General features: G+C 39.2%; 1 protein-coding gene across 8 annotated transcripts in view; it reads left to right on the top strand.

Annotated features, from left to right (window-relative positions):
* The window catches only part of CEP290 (centrosomal protein 290), a 121,235-nt gene that overhangs the window by 76,252 nt on the left and 22,018 nt on the right, over positions 1-22,965 (top strand). For 4 of the 8 annotated variants that reach the window (XM_059683732.1, XM_059683733.1, XM_059683738.1 and 1 more), the window contains 9 exons: positions 1,452-1,665; positions 2,568-2,705; positions 5,367-5,588; positions 5,919-6,041; positions 10,418-10,563; positions 10,902-11,057; positions 15,315-15,438; positions 16,784-16,999; positions 18,946-19,080. In XM_059683732.1, coding sequence (XP_059539715.1) covers positions 1,452-1,665; positions 2,568-2,705; positions 5,367-5,588; positions 5,919-6,041; positions 10,418-10,563; positions 10,902-11,057; positions 15,315-15,438; positions 16,784-16,999; positions 18,946-19,080 — 1,474 coding nt within the window. The remainder of the gene's footprint in view (positions 1-1,451; positions 1,666-2,567; positions 2,706-5,366; positions 5,589-5,918; positions 6,042-10,417; positions 10,564-10,901; positions 11,058-15,314; positions 15,439-16,783; positions 17,000-18,945; positions 19,081-22,965) is intronic. The other 4 variants (XM_059683739.1, XM_059683736.1, XM_059683735.1 and 1 more) reach the window with 3 other exon arrangements.

The following is a 22,965-nucleotide window of genomic DNA, read 5'->3' as shown; positions in this document are numbered from 1 at the left end:
TGTATCTCCATATTGCTGACACTATTAATGCAGTGTTTAAATGCAAAGTGAACTGGATATAATTTAGTATGACTTATTAAAGATGAATGAACTATAGGATTAATCACATTAACTAAGTCTGCTGATAGTATCTATTTTCATGTCTATAGATATAGGTATTATAGATGTAATACTAGTGACTTTGTAACCATAAACAATAATACATGTAATTTCTGTGAAAGTGTACATTTTGTCTTTGAAAAATGACAATATAGAGCAGTGATTCTCAGCTGAGGTAATTATTGCTGTCCTCCTTCCTCCGGGGACATTTGGTAATGTCTGGAGACATTTTCCATTGTCACAACTAGGAGGTACTATTAGCACCTACTGTGTAGAAGCAAAGGATACTATTAAACACCTTGCCATCAATGCAGAGGACAGTTCATAAAGAATTTCAGTCAAGCAGTCAATAGTGCCATGATCGATAAACCCTGATAAGAGGAAAGTCACATCTTGCCTGGCACATGGTATTTAAAGTGCTGTATGTTCATTTTCTGTATTATTTGTCTAGAGCAGCGGTTCTCAACCTGTGGGTTGCAACCCCTTTGGGGGTCGAACGACCCTTTCACAGGGGTCGCCTAAGACCATCAGAAAACATATATAATTACATATTGTTTTTGTGATTAATCACTATCCTTTAATTACGTTCAATTTGTAACAATGAAATTGGGGGTCACCACAACATGAAGAACTGTATTAAAGGGTCACGGAATTAAAAAGGTTGAGAACCACTGGGCTAGAGTCACAAAATTGCTTGATGCAATCATTACCAAAAATAGTAGACAGAAACTAGAAAGAAAAAGTATGTTAAGTTTAAGAGTGGTCAAGTGGAATAAAGATTTGTATTTATTTGGCCCCAGTCAGTGTTGTTCAATAGCTGAGTGCCAACCAGGAGGTCACAGTTCGATTTTTGGTCAGGGCACATGCCCACGTTGTGGGCTCGATCTCCTGATCCCCAGGGATGGATGTACAGGGGGCAGCCGATCAGTGATTCTCTCTCATCATTGATGTTTCTATCTCTCCCTTTCCTTCCTCTCTGAAATCAATAAAAATATATATTTTTTAAAAAAGATTAGGTTGTGCCCTGACCAGTTTGGCTCAGTGGATAGAGCATCAGCCTACAGACTCAAGGGTCCCAGGTTCGATTCCGGTCAGGGGCGTGTGCCTTGGTTGCAGGCACATCCCCAGTGGGGAGTATGCGGGTGGTGGCTGATGGATGTTTCGGTCAATGTTTCTAACTCTCTGTCCCTCTCCCTTCCTCTTGGTGAAAAATCAATAAAATATATTTTTTAAAAAAAGATTAGGTTGTAAGAATATTTAGGACAAACGTTTGCTTTTATATAAAATTTTTGTCAATCAAAGTGTTAATTGCAGCAACCACTTTACTGAATACATATGTTTGCTGATATTAGGCTCCAAGAAAATCATGCAGCTGAAGTGAAAAAAGTGAAAGCACAAGTAGAGGATTTAAGGTGCCTTCTGGCCCAGTCCCAAAATGACTTACAGAGTTTAAAATCTGAACTTCAGGCTCAAAAAGAAGCAAATTCAAGAGCTCCAACAAGGACAATGAAAAATCTAGTGGAAAGATTAAAGAGCCAATTATCCCTTAAAGAGAAACAGCAAAAAGTAAGTAACAACATTGTCAACATTCAGGAAATACATGTGGTAGATTGCTTTTAGAGTAGAGTTGTAAGAGATGATGTTATCTCTCTCTCTGTTGTAGGAAAGAGTTTGAGCCTCATTTTATGCTATGAAGTAGGGTTTGTTAAGATAATTGTTTTAAACAGCCTGATTTGTGGGTTATTTGTAGAAAATAAGAGGAGATATTATTTTATTATTTCCTTTCCTTTTCTACTGGGATTTTATGCTACTGTGAGGCTATTTTGAACAATTTAAATAACTGAACAATTTTGAAAAATTTGGGGATTAGTTGGGGGATATGACAGTGAATAAGAAAGGCTACAGAAGAAGGTTACAGAGATACTTTTATGAAAAGAAGTTGGTCACTGGGTTATCTGATTTATTAGTTTTTTAATTTATCAGATTTGATATATTCAAATGTCTTAGAAGTTACTGTTGTTTTTCTGTGCTAGCTCAAGTAATTTATTGGCAAATTCTAAGCCCTTTTTTAATCTTGTGACTTTCCTAATGTACTTAAATTCAATTAATTTCATATGGAAGTTTGACTTGAGTAATTTGGATAAATACCTAAATTTGGATATTTGGAACCAAAACATACCTGGTTTTTATAATAAAAGTTTCCTGATTTAATGCTCTGTTCCCAAACTTATTAATGTCAAGATTTTGAACTCTCATACTCAATTTTAAAATAATTGAATTCAGTTACTAAAGGAAATTTATTTGAAAAAGTTGGGTTATTAGTTTGTGATTATGTTTGCTTAAACATATGGCATTTTAGGAAAATAGTTGAAAGTAATAAAGCCTACTTATATTTAGTATTATATATTGCTCATATAAAATATCAGATTTTCCAAAAAAAAAAGTGGTATATCTGTTATAATTTTTAGGCACTTAGTCGAGCACTTTTGGAACTCAGAGCGGAAATGACAGCAGCGGCTGAAGAACGTATTATTTCTGCAACCTCTCAGAAAGAGGCGAATCTCAATGTTCAACAGATTGTTGATCGACATACCAAAGAGCTAAAGGTGAACATCAACACATTTATTAATATTAAAAAATCCTGATAATTCCATTAGAAGAGAATCCACCTTTTTTGTTAATAATAAGTATCTTTATTATACTTATGTACTGATTATCACCTTGGAATTAGCAAAATATAGGCTATTATATGCTACTCTTCCTAATAGAATTAAATTTAAGAAACATTTACATATGATTTTTAGTGTGTATATTTTTTTTTTCTTTCTTTTGCTATATCAGAATTTTCTATCTGGTTTTTGCTAGTTTATGAGTTAATTAGCTTTCCTTTTTTATCCCCTGAAATAGTTTATGAGAATCATGTAGTTCTTGACTTTTAATCTGTAGAGCTACTTGGCTCTGAAAACTATTTTTGAAATTATTATTTTGGGGCAATGTATTTTATTATTTTATTACCTGACTGTTAGGTTTGGTAGTTTAAACTTTTTTCCCCCCAAAATATATATATTTCATAATGATTTTTAAATTTCTTTACGCAAGTTTCATATACTATATTCTAAGTAAAATGAAAAATCTTTTTATATGTTGTTTTTGTTTATAATTTTGACTTGCTCTTTGTTTATATGTATATGCACTTCATTACCATTAAACTGTATAATGATTAGATTTTACTCAGACTTTTTAAAATAAATTTTTAATATATTATTGACTAGGGGCCCAGTGCACGAATTTGTGCACCTCGAAAGGAACTGTGGGCTGCGAGGCTGCGGTGGGCACAGGGCGGGTCTCGGCCCATCCTCTGCGCCCCCGCCAGCCCCTCCCAACGTGACCCCTGGTCTCCTATCTGCTGGCAGCCCTGCTCCCACCGCTGCTGCTCCCACATGCTGACAGCACCAGCCTCACTCGCACCTTCTGATGATGTGGAACAATTGGGGCCGGTACCAGCAACATGTGCAAGCGGGACCAGTGCCATCAGCAGGTGCGAGCGGCGGCTGCCAGCCCCGATTGCTCCTCAGGAGCAGGGGGAGGTGGAGAAGTCCTCAGGAGCAATCAGGGCCTACAGCCGCTGTTTGCACTTGCTGACGGCGCTGAGTGATTGGGGCCGGCGCCAGGTGCCGGCAGCAGGTATGAGCGGCGGCTCCGGCAGCCAGTGCAAGTGGAGCCAGCACCAACAGCAGGTGTGAGTGTCCAATGGGACTGTGGCATGTGGGAGCAAAGAATTTTCCGTAACGACCAGAGGCTCGCCCCAATGACAGCCACCGGCGCCCCGCCTTGGTCTGGCGCCCCTGCTCACCTGCTACACCATCCACTGCGGCCGACGCCCGCCATGTTCCGCGTGTGCCCCCGGTGGTCAGCGCACATCATAGCGACTGGTTGTTCGGTTGTTCCGCTGTTTGGTCTATTTGCATATTAGCCTTTTATTATGTAGGATTTCAGAGAGGAAGGGAGAAGGAGAGAGAAATAGAAACATCAATGATGAGAGAGAATCATTGACTGCGTCCTGCATGCCCCCCACTGAAGATCAAGCCCACAACCCAGGCATGTGCTCTGACAGGGAATTGAACGGTGACCTCTTGGTTTATAGGTCAATGCTCAAGCACTAAGCAACACCGGCTGGGCTTACTCAGATTTTTTCAATCTTCCATTGCACCTATCAAGATTATGAGCATAGTCAACAGTAAAAATCCATTATTTAATAATTATAAATAAGTAATAACCCTGTGTTAATGTCTTCTTTAATACCTTTCTCTTTTCCTGTAATGGCTTCTCAGAATTCTTCATCTTCTTCAACTCCTTTTCCTCAAAGCCTTGTCTAATTTCTCCAGGAAAATTTATGTTTTTCTCCTAGCAGCATTATATACTACTCATTTCTATGATTATTAGTACTAGCAATACTTTTTGCCTGCATTAATTTACTCAAAACATTTTTTAAAATATTTTTTTATTGATTTCAGAGATGAAGGGAGAGGGAGAGAGAGATAGAAATATCAATGATGAGAGAGAATCATTGATTGGCTGCCTCCTGCATGTCCCCCACTGGGGATGGAGCCCGCAACCTGGGCATGTGCCCTGACTGGGAATAGAATTATGACCTCCTGGCTCATGGGTCAATGCTCAACCACTGAACCATGCTGGCCAGGCTCAACAAAATATATTTTAAGTACCAGTATTTCCATCACTGTTAATGTATAGGACAGCAAAGACCTCCTTCCTATGTGTACTTTCTTAAGCATATTGTCTAGTATTGTCAGTTACCCTTTTATATCTTGTCTTTACAAAGTAAATTAGAAATTAATTCAAGTCAGAGATTTCATTTATACTATTCTGAAGTTTCATAGTGTTTAAAACACTGCTGTATACATTCTACATTGTACTTGTTTCTTTAATAAATTTGTTCAGCCACAGTGAAACATTTACTTATCCATATTTGATAAAATTTTGGCCCGAGGTATTTGTTGAAGATGAATTGCTTTAGATTGTTTCTTCATGTTTTGTTTTATATTTTTTTCTCAAAGTAGACTTGATTAATTGTAATGAAGATGGAAGAATATATATAGTTTGTGGTTGATTTTTTTCCATTATATTTAAACATTTAGATTAAAACTTTTTTCTTAAGTCTTAATGGTGTAATTTCATATTATATTGCTTTTATCATTAACATTTGGTGAAGATTCATGAATTAAATTTTTCTTTATTTTATATATTAGTCACAAATTGAAGATTTAAGTGAAAATCTTTTAACATTGAAAGAAGCTCTTAAAACAAGTAAAAACAGAGAAAATTCACTAACTGATAATTTGAATGACTTAACTAATGAACTACAAAAAAACCAAAAAGCCTATAATAAAGTGCTTAGAGAGAAAGATGAAATTGAACAAGAGAATGATGAACTGAAAAGGCAAATAAAAAGACTAACCAGTGGATTACAGGTAATTTTATATTGTGATAATATCTTTGATTTATATGTAGATAGCAGTTCATTCCCACTTTTTAATTTCACATATATTTGCTGGAACTAGCTTGCATGTCCCCTTGATTAATTTAGCTAATTCCTTCAGTGATCTCCACTGTATTTATAATTTTAAAGAAGTATATCTTATTGAAATGCAGAAACAATTACCATGTTATATATCAGTAGTGTCATTTAGAATGTTTGGTAAACTATAGTCTCAGAAAATTTCTGTAGTTGGAATATTTGGTGTGTATTTTGTTTGATACTTTTTTACTTATAAAATGTTAAAATGCATATTATTTTTCAGGGCAAAACTCTGATAGATAATAAACAAAGTTTAATTGAAGAACTCCAAAAGAGAATTAAAAAGCTAGAAAGCCAACTAGAAAGAAAAGTGGATGAGGTAGAAATAAAGCCTATGAAAGAAAAGGTATGTGGAGAAACATACTGATCTACTTAAGGTGGTGCAAGACTGAGTTAAATAAGTAATTGATGAATAGCTAATATACTATATTAATTTGAGGACCTAACATATTTTAAGTGATACTGAATAATGTAAAGAAGTCTAAGACAAGTGTACTTGAGGAGACCCCTATAATGTCACTCTTACTTGAAAATTACTACATCATGTCCATGTCATCTTCCTGACATCCAAAAATCTCTGCACATTTTGCTTATTTATTTATCACTTCTCCCAATGTAGTTGTTGACATTTGGTGATTTGACCTTTGGGGGAAAAGCTGGGCATTTTTCTCCTCTACCTTGACCCAAATGTGTCCTTTTATCCTTCAGTAGGCAGCACTGTTCTTTCAGGGTAAACAATGTGACTTGGAATATAGTCAGTATTTACAGCAATATTAAAGTAACCAACCCACTCTTAAATTGATTCTATAATGTAAGAAAAATTGCTTAAAATTTTCATACAATTTAAGTAAACTATCCTATCTAATAATAGACAAAATGGTAATAGACTGCACCTTTACTACACCTCCCATTAGCTAATCAGCGCGATATGCAAAATAACTGACAACAAAGATGACAGCTAATTTGCATACTGCAGGCAGGGCGGGACAGTGCGAGCCGCCATCTGGGCCCCATGTGCAGACCTGGGCAGCGGGGCTTAGGGGAGCAGGCCTAAGCCACAGTCAGACATCCCCCCAAGAGCTCCCCATCTGCCAGAGGGATATCTGACTGCCAGCTTAGTCCCGATCCTCTGGGGAGCAGGCCTAAGTTGACAGGTGGACATCACCTGAGGGGTCCTGGACTGTGAGAGTGCACAGGCTGGGCTGAGGGACCTCCCCCCCCCCCCCCGAGTGTACGAATTTTCGTGCACCAGGCCTCTAGTTTTATAATAAAAATTACTGATAGAGCCCTGGCCAGATGGCTCAGTTGGTTGGAGCATCATCCTGGTCAGGCACATGCTAAGGTTGCAGATTGATCCCTGATCAGGGAGCAACCAATCAATGTTTCTCTCTCACAGCGATACCTCTCTCTGTGTCTCACTCTTTCTTCCTTCCCCTCTCCAAAATCAGTAAACATGCCCTCGGCTGAGGATTAAAAATAGAATTAATCAATCCAAAGAAAAACTAACATTAGCTAAAATATATGTAATTAATTTTGGATAAATGATAAACTGAAGACTTTTATCTTGTTGGTAGCATTGAAAATATCAAAAGTGCCCTGGGAAATATTGATGCTAGTAGTAATGTTTGCCCCTGAAGAAAATCACAGTGGAGGAACTATGGTTAGGAAAAATTTATCCAGAAAATATTCGGTACTTATAAAATAAATTTTCATAACATGAAAACTACATATTTTAATGACTCTGTATAGAAAATAGGTAATGGGACTAAATGTTTTAACAGAGTATATTACAAAAAGTGTCAAAATTGACCAATGTCAGTATAATTTTGATGAAAATGCTTGCATTTATATACATGGAACCACAACATACTTGCTGTCAGAAGCTTTATTGGTGAAAACTGGAAGATCAAAATGTCTTTACCCTTCTAGATTGCTCTCTTTGCTCTCTCCTTCCTGGGGAAAAGGTCTAAATAATCCTTGGATACCAGTTCCTCATCTGATTGCCATCAGAATACCTCAATAGCCTTGTGGCTTCCCCTGGACTCCTAATCTGTTTCAGTTTATTACTCCTTAAATTAGATAATACTATTTCTATTAGCAATTTCTCAAGATTATTTTGACAGTGAAATAATTTGTGAAAGTTTTTTGTAAGCCATCAAGTTCATCCCAGTGTACGACGTTATTACTAACTAGAAATAGAAAGAGAACACAGAAAGTTACACTAATAGTAAAATTTATACCTAGGAGTCTAGTGAGAATGTTCTTTCAGATTACACAGTGCTGGGCATTCCTAATTCATGAATGTTGTTATACTCAAGGAATCCTTTCATTGAGTATAAAAACAAATTTCAACACCTTTTCCTCTGTAAACAGTGTTTATAGCCTGTCTGTATTTAAAAAACCCACCCCGATGCCTTGCAGTCCTATTTTTCTTATGATACTTTACTTTTCTCCATAGGACTTATTACTGTCTGACAGACTAGAGATTTCCTTAGCTATGTGTTCATCTTTTGGTCTGAAAGCTTTGATGGCAAGAAATGGCCTGTTTGGTTTATTGTTGTCTCCTTAGCACCTAGAAGAGTCCCTGACACATAGTAGATGCTCAGTATTTGATGAATGAATGGAAAAATTTAAATGCAATAACATTATTCTGAAATCTACATGTAAGAAGCTGTTGGAACAGAAAATATGAAAGGATTACTTCTCTCTCCGTCCTCTCTTCTTGCCTTCTCTTCCCCAGTCTAGAACAGACCCTTGGTGACATTTGCCTTTGTTGTTTTTATTGTTGTTATTGTTCATTTTTAAATTTTTTTCTTTCCTAAATCTTACTTAAGAGGGTAATGTCAGATGGGATAGAATTACTCAATCCCTACAAAGCAATATATGATGCAGAAAAATTTACCTACATACGTTATGCCCCCAACTAATATTTATATTTCTGGAGGTACATAAAATTCCTGGTTATATTTCAGGGGAAAAAAAATAAGAAGTTAATGATTATCAAACACTTAGTGAAGTTTTTACATTTTTTTAAAGGATAATTTTTAGCTGAACTAAATAAAAGAGATTAAAAACTTAGCCAGTATGAGAAAGGTTAGTTTTGAGAGGGCAACGTTTTAAAAATGTTTTTTATTAATTTTTAAAGAGAAAGGAAGGGAGAGATAAAAACATTGATGAGGGAGAAACATCATTGATTGGCTGCCTTTGCATGCCCCCCTACTGGGATCCAGCCCACAACCAGGGCGTGTACCCTGACCGGGAATCGAACCACCAACCTCTTGATTCATGGATTGACACTCAATCATTGAGCCACACCAGCTGGGCAACTTATGTTAGTTGGGCATTTGACTTTCAGCTGGGTGTTTGACTTAAAGTTATGGTTGTTAACCCTTTCAACCCCAACATTCTTTTTTTATAGTAAATACAATGTTTCATAATGTCTTCTTTACTATTCCAAATGAAATTCCTTGTTAATATAAACTAGTACCTACATGCTTAATTTCAAATTTATCATCATAAATGTCTTAAATAAAAGATAAAGGAAAAGCATAAAAGAAAAATTTATGAAAATAGTATATTTATATATTTTTCATATTTCAGCACATGTAAATGCTCTGGCATGACTGCCCTAAAAGTCATAATGGGGTAGTCTTGTCCTTGCATCTCTAGGTGGTGTTAATGTGAATTCAGAGCTATGAATGCAGACTAATACTAGTACAGTATATTCTATTGGCAGCTCATATGTCACAGTGGCATTTCCATTTATAATCTCATTTCTAAAATGATACACAATTGTTGGTACAGTTTTTAGCAAAATTATATGTACAGATTTTCCTTTTATAAGTCTGTTGGCATTCCTAGAAAGTTTATTACATAGTAAAATAATTAAAAATTGCTTGGTAGAATGAAGATATAAGTTCTTAGCTCAGATAGTTGTGAACAGAATTTTTAACTATATGAGTGCCCAGTAGGACATCTGAAACTTGTGCAATACATGGATTGTTTTGCTCTTTTCTTGGACACTTTATCTTAATTATCACAAAGCATGACACCTATCCCTAAAAGCCCTAATTCCTTCCCTGTCCCCCAGCCATTTTAGCACTTATCACACTAACATAACTACAATTTTTCTTTTCTTGTTTTTTGTTTGTTTTTTTTCTATATTTTGCTCCATTTCCCTAATCCATACACTAAACCAACATAAACTGGACTCTAATATTCATGAAGCTAGGTTTTTTTTGTTAGATTTATTCATTGCTTCTATTCTTAGGTAGTACTTGGTACATATCTAGCACTAAATAAATAATTTGTTGAATCAGAAAAGTAACGTTCATTGAAGATTTGAAGGGGCCATGATGCTAGGATATTGCTATGGGGTGACAGAATTGGGTTGATCATTTACACGTATAGATTCTTTGATACAAGCTTACTGTAGTCATGATTGTCCATATTAAAAATCTTCATGTAAAGACTCTGTAAGGGTGTTATTATTAATTCAAACTGTTCTCCAGAATTGTAATTGTCAAGTTATAAAATACAGGCTACTTAAACTGAAGGTCATTTTTGCTAATAGCTTGGCATGTCTAACAATTGTAGAAGTTAGAACCTATTTACTTTTTTTCTAAGAATTATTTTACCATTGTTCTAGTAAGTTGTAACTGATAACTCTTAAAATTGAAAACAATACTGGTAATTTTCTTCCTCCTTTATTATTGTTTATAGAGTGCTAGAGAAGAATTAATTAAGTGGGAAGAAGGTAAAAAATGGCAAAGCAAAATAGAGGGAATGCGAAACAAGTTAAAAGAGAAAGAAAGGGAAATCTATATTCTAACAAAGCAGTTGAATACTGTGAAGGATCTTTTTGCCAAGTGAGTGTAAAGTAAACCTAATTAATTATGTGTAAAGTCTTTAATTGACCTGGAAGTTATATAGTTTTATTGTTCTTGATACTATAAGAAATCCTCTAATTTTAATTATGAATTATTATCTATTATTTTTTATTTTCTTTCTTTAAAATGTGTTTTGAATATATTTTAACAACTTATAAATGGGGTTTCCTATAATTTAAAAATAAGTTAGCTCCTAGGAAATGCAGAACAATCTGATTTTTGTATATTGGTCTTGTAATGAGTAAGCTGCAGTTCAATAAATTGAACAAGCCACACAGTGGATGGTATGTTTTCATGTTTCTTATTTAATCCCACAGAGTTGATAAAGAGAAACTAACTTTGCAGAGGAAACTAAAAACAACTGGCATGACTGTTAATCAAGTTATGGGAGTGCAAGCTTTGGAGTCAGAAAAAGAGTTGGAAGAATTAAAAAAGAGAAATCTTGACTTAGAAAATGAGATATCATATATGAGGTACACTATTACTTGGAAATGTGCTATCTATACTAATAAAAGGGTAATATGCTAATTAGTCCAGATAGACTGTATGTTTTCCAGACATCATTCCAGACATCCCTCCTGACAAAACTGGGGGCATGGCAGGCCTGAAAACTGCCCGTGGCCCCTTGCCCAGGCTGGCCCCGCCCCAGCAGGGACTGCCACCCCAATCAGGGGCATGGCCAACCTGCAAACCGCTAGCAGCCCCTCACCCAGGCCGGCCCTGTCCCTAGCATGGACTTCCACCCCAATCCGGGGCCCCCTTAAGGGCAGGCCAGCTGGCCCCATCCGTGCACCAGGTCTCTATCCTGTGTAATTTGCAAATTGACCCTAATGACAGAACAACCGCTGGACCAGTCACTATGAGGTACACTGACCACCTCTTGGTTCCTTTCCCCGGCCGGCAGGCTCCAATCGCCTGATGGTGAACAGCGAACCAGGGGTGGGTGGTGGCAGGGGGCAGGGCCAGCTTCGGGCAGCTTGGGAAGATGGCCCTGATCACAGGCCAGGCCTAGGGACCATACCGGCGCATGAATTTTGTGCACCGGGCCTCTAGTTCATTATAATGAAGGAAACTGGTTGACTCATAGAAACTGATAAAATACTAGTAAACATGTTATGTATTTTAAAGTTGGGTTCTGTTGATGGCTTTTCTGAATTGAGATATTCCTTTTTTATATGCCATGTAATTTTGAATTGTATTCTTGAAATTTTGAATAATACAGGACGCTGGATTTTGGTTAAATGCTCGGAAAATTCTATTATAATAAAAATAGCTACATAGCAGGTAGTTGGTCTGGATAGGTTCAGGCCCAAAATTCCCACCTGTTTTCTGTGGGCTGTGATTCCATTATCAGTGCTATTGGCATCTGTCCTGCCTGTGTACCTCCCAGTTGACAGTCTGGTACGTGTCTTCTCTCTGTTAGTTCAGTCCTCAGAGTCTTCAGTGTTCACAATAGGATCAGATCCATGCATGTACAGCTCAAGGGTGAGCCCAGAAGTCATAAACAACTTTATAATTGTTGAAGCTCCTCCCTTTCTGTTTCCCTACAGCCCCTTTAGGTACTTTCAACCAAATAGGCACTTTAGTTACCCTGTTATCCTGTGTACTTCAGCAGTTGTGTACATTTGCAGCCAGGCAAACAACAGAAGGGCAGGAAGTAGGTGAGGGTAGGTGGGGGAACTACTTTCTTCCTACCACCTTACCAATCACAGCTAATTGGAGGAAATGATTTCCCTCCATAAAATTTTGCCACCTCTGGATTCCCATTGCTGTCTCTGCCACCACTGCCTATGGTATTGCTTGAGGGTTGAGGCATGAAAGACCAGACAGAAGAAAGAAAGAATGAGGGATTCTTGTACTCTTCGCACTAGAACTTGAAGGCTTCCCCAGAACACTCTCCCTCAATGTTAATACTCACTTTAATGTTTCAAGTAATGTGTTTGAGCTAGTAAATATCAGAGGAAAAGAAAACGTAAATTCATCACCTGTTTGCTAATACTTCAAAGTCTGGAATTTTGTCCCAATCTGTAAACTATTTAACTTTTCAAGTTCTTAAGTAGATGCTCCATGCATTTGGGAGACAGGATTGGGTGTGTTTACTCCACTTTACCTAGAACCAGAACCCTGAACGCCACTTTTTAGTAAATACTTTGAGATTTTCCTGGTTTGCTGTCTCTTTCCAAGCTTTGTCTTGGTAGTACAAAGAAAAATAAAATCATATCCTAACAACAGCAGTTAAAACCGTTTATAGATTTCTGTTTCACTCTTTTCTTCCAAGATGAAGATAGATTCGCTTTACCTAATTCATTTCTTCCTCTTCAAGGTGTTTATAAATGATCTGGAATCATGTTAAATGATCATTGTAAAGTTGGGTACCTACCTATAATATTTGGATATGAGGATACATAACATTCTTCAATTTATTCTACTTCGTTTTTCTTTCTATTAATCTTCAAAAATCACCATTAGTGTTTCTTCATTAACATGTCCTGTTGTGTCAGTATTAATGTAGTGTGAGCATGTGAAGTTGAACTCCTTTATAGGAATACTCATGAGCTTCTAACTTACATACCATCTGCTTTTCTTCTAAGTCAGCGGTTCTCAACCTGTGGGTCGTGAACAATGAAAATACATCCTGCATATTAGATATTTACATTACGATTCATAACAGTAGCAAAATTACAATTACGAAATAGCAACAAAAATAATTTTATGGTTGGGGGTCACCACAACATGAGGAACTGTATTAAAGGGTTAGGCATTAGGAAGGTTGAGAACCACTGTTAAGTCATTGTTTCCTTAATCCTTCAGAATTTCACTTGATGGAGAAGGAAAATGTGGTTGAAGAATTCTTCTTTCCTTTGACACCTATTTATAGTTACTATATGGTCTTGGCAGTGGCATCTTCCCTCTTATTTTTTTTTCTTAGTCAACCTATATATTCAGAGGAAAACTAAATCCTTTTATTCTCCTTTTCGGTTTTTACAGGAATCAAAATATTTTAGATTGAAAACTTCAAATACTTTAGAGGTTTAATTGCTCTTTTTTTCCTTAATGATGTGAATCTGTGTGGGCTGAAGTATTTGGAAAAGATTTTTTGTGGTCTATCCTTTGTCCTAACATGTGGTCTATCTTTGTGAATGATCCATGTGCACTTGAGAAGAATGTATATTCTGTTGCGTTGGGGTGAAATGTTCTATAAATGTCTATTAAATCCATCTGTCCCTCACAGTTTTGGTCTGGAAGATCTGTCCAGTGAAGTCAGAAGGGTGTTAAAGTCCCCTACTGTGACTGTATTGTTATCAATCTCTTCACTAAAGCCCTCTAGAAGTTTTTTTATATATTTAAGTGCACCTATATTGGGTACATATATGTTTACCAGGGTTATATTCTCTTGTTGGATCTATCCCTTTAGGATTATGTAGTGACTTTTGTTGTCTCGTGATGGCCTTAATTTTAAAGTCTATTATGTTAGATATGAGTATTGCTACTCCAGCTTTTTTTCTTTTCCATTTGCAAGGAAAAATTTTTTCTAGCCCTTCACTTCCATCCAGTGTGTGTCCTTTGTTTTGAGGTGGGTCTCTTGTAGACAGCATATAGTTGGATCATGTTTTTGTATCCATTCAGTTACCCAACGCCTTTTGATTGGAGCATTTAATCCATTTACATTTAGGGTTATTATTGAGAGGAACTTATTTATAGTCATTTTAATTCTGTATGGCTAGGTTTTCTCTCTCTGTTTCTTCTTCTCAGGAATCCCTTACAGCAATACCTTTAGCATGTCTTGTAATGCTGGCTTGGTGGTGATGAATTCCTTTAGCCTTTTTTTGTCTGGGAAGCTCTTTATTTGACCATCTATCTTTGAATGATAGCCTTGCTGGATATAGTAATATTGGTCTCAGGTCCTTGCTTTCCATTACCTTGAGTACTTCATGTCATTCCCTTCTGGCCTGTAGAGTTTCTGATGAGAAACCAGGTGTCAGCCTTATGGGAACTCCTTTGTGGGTAACAGTTTTCTTTTCTCTTGCTGCCTTTGAGATTCTCTCTTTGTCTTTAATTTTTGGCATTTTAATTATGATGTGTCTTGGCTGGGATCTGTTTGGGTTCTTCTTGTTTAGGGTTCTCTGTGCCTCCTGAACTTTTATGACTTTTTCCTTTACCAGGTTAGGAAAGTTTTCTACCTTATTTCTTCAAACACCTTCTCTATTCCTTTCTCCCTTTCTGTCCCCCCGGCACACCTGCTATTCTAATATTGGTATGTTTCACGTTGTCCTACAGCTCCCTTAAGCTGTCCTCCTGTTTTTTTAATTGCTTTTTCATTTTAGTTCTCTGATTAAGTCATATTTTCAATTCTGTCTTCTAATTCACTGGTTTGATCCTCAGCTTCCCCCATTCTGCTGTGTATTCCTTCCAATGTGTTCTTTAGTTGTGTTATGTCATTCTTTATCTCAGACTGTTCTTTTTTCATAGTTACTATATCTTTTTTCACACTGTTTAACATTTTTACCATCATTACTCTGCTGCCATATTTAATCTGAGGATCATTTTATAATGTAAATAGTCATGTCCTAATTTAATTTTATAAAGTTTATAAGTTTTTTAGAATTTAAAATAAGTACAGTGTAAATAAATATGTTATATATTTTCATTCTCTCCTGTATAGTTTAATATAAAAAACACTGTGAGAAGTTGAAGTTTGATAGTAAAGAGACTGTGGTGGTTGTTTTTAGGACCCATCAGGCTCTTCCTCGAGATTCTGTTATAGAAGATTTACGTTTACAAAACAGATACCTCCAAGAAAAACTTCATGCTTTGGAGAAACAGTCTTCAAAGGATGCCTCTTCTAGGCCTTCTGTAAGTGCTTTTCTTTTCATATTTTTAATGGTCAACTTTGGAAGTAAAATCAATTTTTACCTTTATCTGGGCAAAACCAGTATATCTCTGTGCTTAATATGTATTAATACAATAAATTCAACTTTTATTTTTAGTAGTTACTGATATATATTAACTTCTTTAATCCTTCTTATATAATAACTGTAAAATTAAGATTCTTATGATGCTTGTATAACTTCATTACAAATGATTTCTAGAGACTTTAAATGTAGTTGTTATGAGTTTGCTGTGGCAAGACTATGCAATTAAGTAAAGTAAGAAAATATGTTATTGCATTATTATCCATCAAGCATGTGACAGTGTTTTTAGTGTTCTTTATAAAGACTCATTAATGAAAAATTGTTAGACTCTTACTTTAAATCACTCAGTGTGTACCCTTTTATTATTGTTTTTCTTTTCTTTTCATGTTTTTTCTCTTTCTTCCTGAAGCAGAATCTGTTACATAACACAAGTACTCTTTCTATCCTTTCTAACAGTGTTAATAAATACAGGCACAATATTTTTCACAAAAAGAACACTTTATACAGGAATAACAACAACAACAACAAAACCCTAAGAGTGCTCAGAATTAAAAATGGGAAGGGAGCCCTGACTGGTTTTGCTCAGTGGATAGAGCGTTGGCCTGCGGACCGAAGGGTCCCGGGTTCAATTCCGGTCAAGGGCATGTACCTTGGTTGTGGGCACATCCCCAGTGTGGGGTGTGCAGGAGGCAGCTTATTGATGTTCCTCTCTCATCAATGTTTCTAACTCTTTATCCCTCTCCCTTCCTCGCTGTAAAAAATCAATAAAATATATTTAATAAAAATAAAAATGGGAAGGGAATAGTTACCAATGACAACTTATATCATCAGGAATTGAGAAATACGCTACAGCAGTGGTTCTCAACCTGTGGGTCGCGACCCCTTTGGGGGTCGAATGACCCTTTCACAGGGGTCACCTAAGACCATCGGAAAACACATATATAATTACATATTGTTTTTGTGATTATACACTATGCTTTAATTATGTTCAATTTGTAACAATGAAATTGGGGTCACCACAACATGAGGAACTGTATTAAAGGGTCGTGGCATTAGAAAAGTTGAGAACCACTGCTCTACAGTATCATAGTAAGAAGAGAAAACACAAAGCAGACTATGTTGTAGATCCTACTGAGTTAAATATATCTGAGGCAAGGCCAAACAATAAATCAGGTCTACTTAGGCTAAATGATGATACCTTGGCAGATTTTAACTCCAGTTTAGAAAATGATCCAGATCCTGAAATTGAGAAAATTAATCAAGACTGTTGTGAAAATAATAAGCAGGAATATAAAGTCAAAGAAGAGAATGAACTAGTGAAGAATGGGAAAGGAAAGGAACACATAGCTGAAGACCTCAGTCACAGCAGCTGCACAGACCCAGAAGAATCTCCCGGGGAGGACCAGGCTCCTGCCGCAGTTGCTGCTGCAGTGGATCAGTGTGCTGAGGAGGCTAACTCTGAGACTGACGTACCAGTCCAGCCAGGAAATGGCGGGCCCCAGGTTTGAGTACATGGCAGTCCTTTATTTCTTTGGTAGCTGAATTTTCTTATAGCAAGTAGTATGCATATGTAGTACAAATGAGAAAGTTGTGTAGGATTTGTAAAAAATATTAATTATTAGTAAACGTCTCCTTAAACTAACATTTGACTAGTTCTTACAAAATTAATGATTATGCATTTCCTAAATCATTTTAGTACTCCCTGTTTTACCATTGGTGCTCACTTGAAATGATTAGATTAGGTAACAGAGTAACAAAAGTAAGGCACTTTAGAGGTGTTTGTTTTGCCTTAGAAATTTCTAATTCAGCATGCTATAAAATCTCAATACAAGTAAAATTTCATACAGTGAAAATATCAATAAAAATTTGTTGTGAGGCTGTGTGACATTCTAACATACATAGCAAGTTCCTTCAGTGGTTTTTTTTTCCAGGTATTATAAAGATACTTTTTTATAATGAAAAAAGGGAACTTACATGTATTGCTATCTATGTTGTGTTAGACTCTCTATCTGCGTTTAATATCCACAATACTTTGCAGATTATTATTGGTGATTTACATGGGAAGCTTAGAGAATAACATCTCTAGTGATTGATGCAGAACACTTCCTCTCTCTGTAACCAATCAAAATATGTTTAAAACAAAAGAATTACTTATAAAAAAAGAATTACTTATAAAAAAAAAGATGCAGAACAGAATTTCATTGCAGGTCTAACAGCCTAACTCTACAGTTTATGAACTTTTTGTGTACACATACTTTTGGGCAGTTTACACAATATGGAATAAGACAAGTTTTTTCCCAATTGAAGTCAAATAGCATTTCTTTTTTTTTTCTTTATCCTTTCCACCTTAGATATTTCAGTCACCTAAGTTCTCAAAACACTTAATAAATCACACCTTTAAATGTTCAGAGAAAATGGATGAAAGTTAATTCTCATTTCTTTTGTCAGGTTCATAATGGTTCCCTTTCCCCCCCCCTACATAAGTAACTGAGAATTTGAGACTTTCCACTTTATAGAAAAAAGTAATCGAGCACAGATTTCTCTTTCAAATAACCTGTGGTTTAGAATGAGATTAAAAATGAACATAAGTAAAACCCAAGGAGGATTTATGCCAAGAGAAATGCAAATACAGTATTCCTGATGAGGGAGTGATTGCTTCATCTCAAGGAATGAGGAAAGCTTTCAAAAGGAGGAAGGAATTGACGCACTTATTTTTGTAGGCTTGTGTGTATTGGTTTGCTATGGCTACCATAACAAAGTACCACAGATATAATGGCTGAAATAACACGAATGCATTCTCACAGTTCTGGAAGCCAGAGATCCAAAATTAAGGTATTAGCAGGGTTAATTCCTTCTTCAGGCTGTGAGGGAGTATCTGTCCAGCCCTCTCTCATTATCTGTTACATGGCAGTCTTCTCCCTGTGTCTTCACATGTCATTCTTTGTTATATGTCTGAGTGCAAATTTCCTTTTTGTATAAGAACACTAGTCATTGGAGTAGGGCCCAACCTAATGACCTTATTTTAACTTGATTTTCTCTGCAAAGGCCCTATCTCCAAATAAGGTCCTGAGGTACTGAGAGTTAGGATTTCAGCATATGAATTTGGGAGTGGGGTGCAGGTAGAGTATAATACAGTCATACTTTATTATTGGACTGAAAATAAAAACATTAAAGTTTAGTTGTTATGAGAGTATTTATGGAAGCATTCATTATATGTGTAGACGCTGTTAAGTGATACTTGACTTTTCTTTCAATATTAATTAAAATATATGACCTTTTCTCCTGCAAATTTTATATTCTTACTTATTTTTGGTTGTTTTCGCCAGAGCTCTCCATATTCTTTTGAGGAAAATGTTCCATTTTAGCATTGTGTTTTCTGATTCAGTATGTCTTATGCAGGTTTTATTTATTAAACCTTAAAAGTATTTCTAACTGTGTTTTCCTGAAGACTTCAGAAATAGAGTCAGATGATCATTGGCAAAGAGAACAGGAGCTTCAGAGGGAAAACTTGAAGTTGTCATCTGAAAATATTGAACTAAAATTTCAGCTTGAACAAGCAAATAAAGATTTGCCAAGATTGAAGGTAAATTTAGTATTCTTTATTACAGTTAGGAAATCTAATGCCTGAAAACCTTTTTCTTCCTATTTAATTGTTATGCTTACCATATTCATTTATGAAGAAGTAAAAAACTCATATTCATAAAAATGTTATACTTTCTACATTTATTCTATTAACAATTATTTGTTGAGGGCCTACTTTGTTGGTTTTTTTTTTTTTTTTTAATATATATATTTTACTGATTTTTTACAGAGAGGAAAGGAGAGGGATAGAGAGTTAGAAACATTGATGAGAGAGAAACATGATCAGCTGCCTCCTGCACACCCCCTACTGGGGATATGCCCGCAACCAAGGTACATGCCCTTGACTGGAATCAAACCTGGGACCCCTCAGTCTGCAGGCCAACGCTCTATCCACTGAGCAAAACCAGTCAGGGGAGGGCCTACTTTGTGTCAAGCACTCTTCTAGATGCTGAGAAACAGCAATGAAAAAAATTCTTGCACTCAAGGAATGTACATTCTAGTGGGGAAGGCTGATAAACAAGTAAACAGGTCAATATCTATAATAATAAAAGTGTAATATGCAAATCAACCAAATGGCCGAGCAGTGGAAGGACTGTCCAGACGACCTTCTGGACAAAGCCTGGGCTGCGAGGGCAGCCCTGCTCTTCGCCCTGCGAGGGCAAAGGCCTACTCTTGCATGAATTTTGTGCACTGGGCCTCTGGTAGGATGATAAGAGGATAATATGCAAATCCACTGAACAGTGGAAGGACCGGTTGCTATGACGCACACTGACCACCAGGGGTCAAACGCTTAATACAGGAGCTGCCCCTTGGTGGCACAGTGGGAGCGCTGCTCCTCCAGAAGCCCTGACCCGGGCTCATAGCTGGCGAGCGCAGTGGTGGTGGCGGGAGCCTCTCCCACCTCCGTGGCAGCACTAAGGATATCAGACTGACGGCTTAGGGCAGTAGGCCTAAGCCATCAGTCAGACATCACCCAAGGACTCCGGGATTGCGAGAGGGAGCAGGTTGGGCTGAGAGATGCCTCCAAGTGCACGAATTTCATGCACCAGGCCTCTAGTCCTATATAATAAAAGGCTAATATGCAAATAGACCAAATAGCAGAACAACTGGTCACTATGACATGCGCTGACCACGAGGGAGCATGCGCAGAACATGGCAGGCGTCGGCCATGGTGGGATGGTGGAGCAGGTGAGCGGGGGTGCCAGACCAAGGCGGGGCACTGTTCACTGTAATCGGGGTGAGCCTCTGGTGGTTACTGAAAATTGTTTGCTCTCGTGTGCCGTGGACCCACCGGCGCTCACACCTGCTGCCGACACTGGCCCTGCTCACACCCGCTGTCGGCACCAGAGCTGCCACTTGCACCCACTACTGGCGCTGGAGCCACAGGTCATACACACTGCTGGTGATGGCCCTGCTCGCACCCACTGCCAGCACCGGAGCCGCCGCTTACACCCACTGACAGCACCTGGCACTGATCCCGATCGCTTGGTGCCATCAGCGGGTGGGAGTGGTGGCTGCCAGCCCCAAATGCCCCTGAGGGCTTCTCCACCTCCCACTACTCCTGAAGGGCAATCGGGGCAGCAGCCACCACTTGCACCCACTGTTGGTTCCAGCCCTGCTCCCACCGTTGTTGTCGCCAGCCCCAATCGCTCCATGCCGTTAGCATGTAGGAATGGTGGCAGTGGGAGTGGGGCTGCTGGCAGACAGGGGAACAAGGGCCGCAGTGGGAGGGGCCGGGCAGGGGCATGGAGGATGGGCCGAGACCCGCTGTTGTGCCCACTGTAGCCTCATAGCCCACAGTTCCTTTTGAGGTGCACAAATTCATGCACTGGGCCCCTAGTCTATCCTATCTAATAAAAGAGAAACATGGTAATTAGCATACGTCCGCTACCCTTCCGATTGGCTAATCAGTGAGATATGCAAATTAACTGCCAGCCAAGATGGCGGCCGGAGGCCAGGCAGCTTGAAGCTAACATGAGGCTTGCTTGCTTCAGTTACAGAGGACTCCAACGTTCCCGCCTGCCTTGCCGGTCTCTGAGCTTGCAGTTTAAAATATTGTTACAAATATAGAAGCTAAACAAAACCCCAGAAACCTGCTTTCAGCCCCCCGGGAACTCAGAGCTGGAGTTGATGCAGTGTTTTGATTATAGAACCCAAACAAACCAGATACCAGCTTTCAGCAGCAGAGGCCTCAGAGCTGGAGCCAGAGCTAAAGCTGGCCCAGAATAAAAAAAGAAAAAGAAAAAAAGGAGCGGTTGGGAGCTTCAGTCACCCGCCAGCCTGAAAACAGCCCTCAGCCCCTCACCCAGACTGGCCAAGCACCCCAGTGGGGACCCCCACCCTGAAGGGTGTGTGACCAGCTGCAAACAGCCATCATCCCCTCACCCAGGCTGGCCAGGCACCCCAGTGGGGACCCCCACCCTGATCCAGGACACCCTTCAGGGCAAACCAGCCGGCCCCCACCTGTGCACCAGGCCTCTATCCTATATAGTAAAAGGGTAATATGCCTCCCAGCACCGGGATCAGTGTGACAGGGGTCAGCGCCCAAACCCCCTGATCGCCCTGTGGCTCTGTGTGTGACGGGGGTGGGGCCACAACCTTTCTATCTGCCCTGCTCTGTTCATGACAGGGGAAGGCGCCCCAACCCCCTGATCAGCTCTGCTCTGTGCCTGATAGGGGGGAGCTCCCCAACCCCCTGATCTCCCTGCGACTCTGTGTGTGACAGGGTGCGACGCCCCAACCCCCTGATAGGCCCTGCTCTGTGCGTGACAGGGTACGGAGCCCCAACCCCCCTCATGGGCCCTGCTCTGTGCGTGACAGGGGGCAGTTCCCCAACCCCCTGATTGGCCCTGCTCTGTGCGTGACAAGGTACGGAGCCCCAACCCCCCTGATGGGCCCTGCTCTGTGCGTGACAGGGGGCAGCGCCGCAACCTCACCATTGACCCTGCCTTGAGTGTGACAGGGGGCGGTGCCCCAACCCCCCAGTCGGCCCTACCCTGAGCGTGACTGAGGGTGGCATCACAACCTCCCGATCCGCCCTGCTCTGTGCATGACAGGGGGTGGCGCCCCAACTCCCCAATCGGCCCTGCTCTGAGCCCGACCAGGGGCTGCACCTAGGGATTGGGCCTGCCCTCTGCCTCCCGGGAGCAGGCCTAAGCCAGCAGGTCGTTATCTCCCGAAGGGTTCCAGTCTACGAGAGGGCACAGGCCGGGCTGAGGGACACCCCCCCCCGAGTGCACAAATTTTCGTGCACCGGGCCTCTAGTATATATATAAAAGCCAAGCAACTGGAACGACCGGTCGCTATGACAGGCAGTGTGGCCAGCCAACTGGCCCAATGGGGGTGGTCCCGGCCGGCCAACCTCCCACAGCCCCTCCCCTGGCCAGCCGGCCCTGATCTGCCTGATCAGGGTGGGCTGGCCAGACCCCATCCGTGCACGATTTCATGCACATGCCTCTAGTATAGTATGTCAGCTTATGTTAAGTGCTAAGGAGAAACAGCATGGTTGATGTGAATGTGGTGTGTGAGGGGGAGGTGGGGGGTTGAGGAATTGCTATTTAAAATATCGTATTTCCCTGGCCGGTGTGACTCAGTTGGTTGAGCATCGTCCCATGCACTAAAATGATTCCTGATCATGGTACATGGCTGGGATGTGGGCTTGATTCCAAGTAGGTGGCATATAGCGGGTAGCCAATTGACATTTTGCTCTCACATCGATGTTTCTCTTTCCCTCTCCCTCTCTCTCTAAAACAAACATGTCAAACTCAAAGGCTAACATGAACCAAATAAAGTTTAAGTTTATGTGGGCCACAAAAAAACAAAAGCTTCAATTTTCATAGAAACGTAGGTTTATTTCGATAGAGACATGCTGAATACAAAGGGCTAA

The sequence above is a fragment of the Myotis daubentonii genome, chromosome 2, assembly GCF_963259705.1.
Source record: "Myotis daubentonii chromosome 2, mMyoDau2.1, whole genome shotgun sequence".
Classification (NCBI taxonomy): domain Eukaryota; kingdom Metazoa; phylum Chordata; class Mammalia; order Chiroptera; family Vespertilionidae; genus Myotis; species Myotis daubentonii.
Note: the sequence above shows the minus strand (reverse complement) of the source record. Positions and strands in the feature narration are given on the sequence as shown.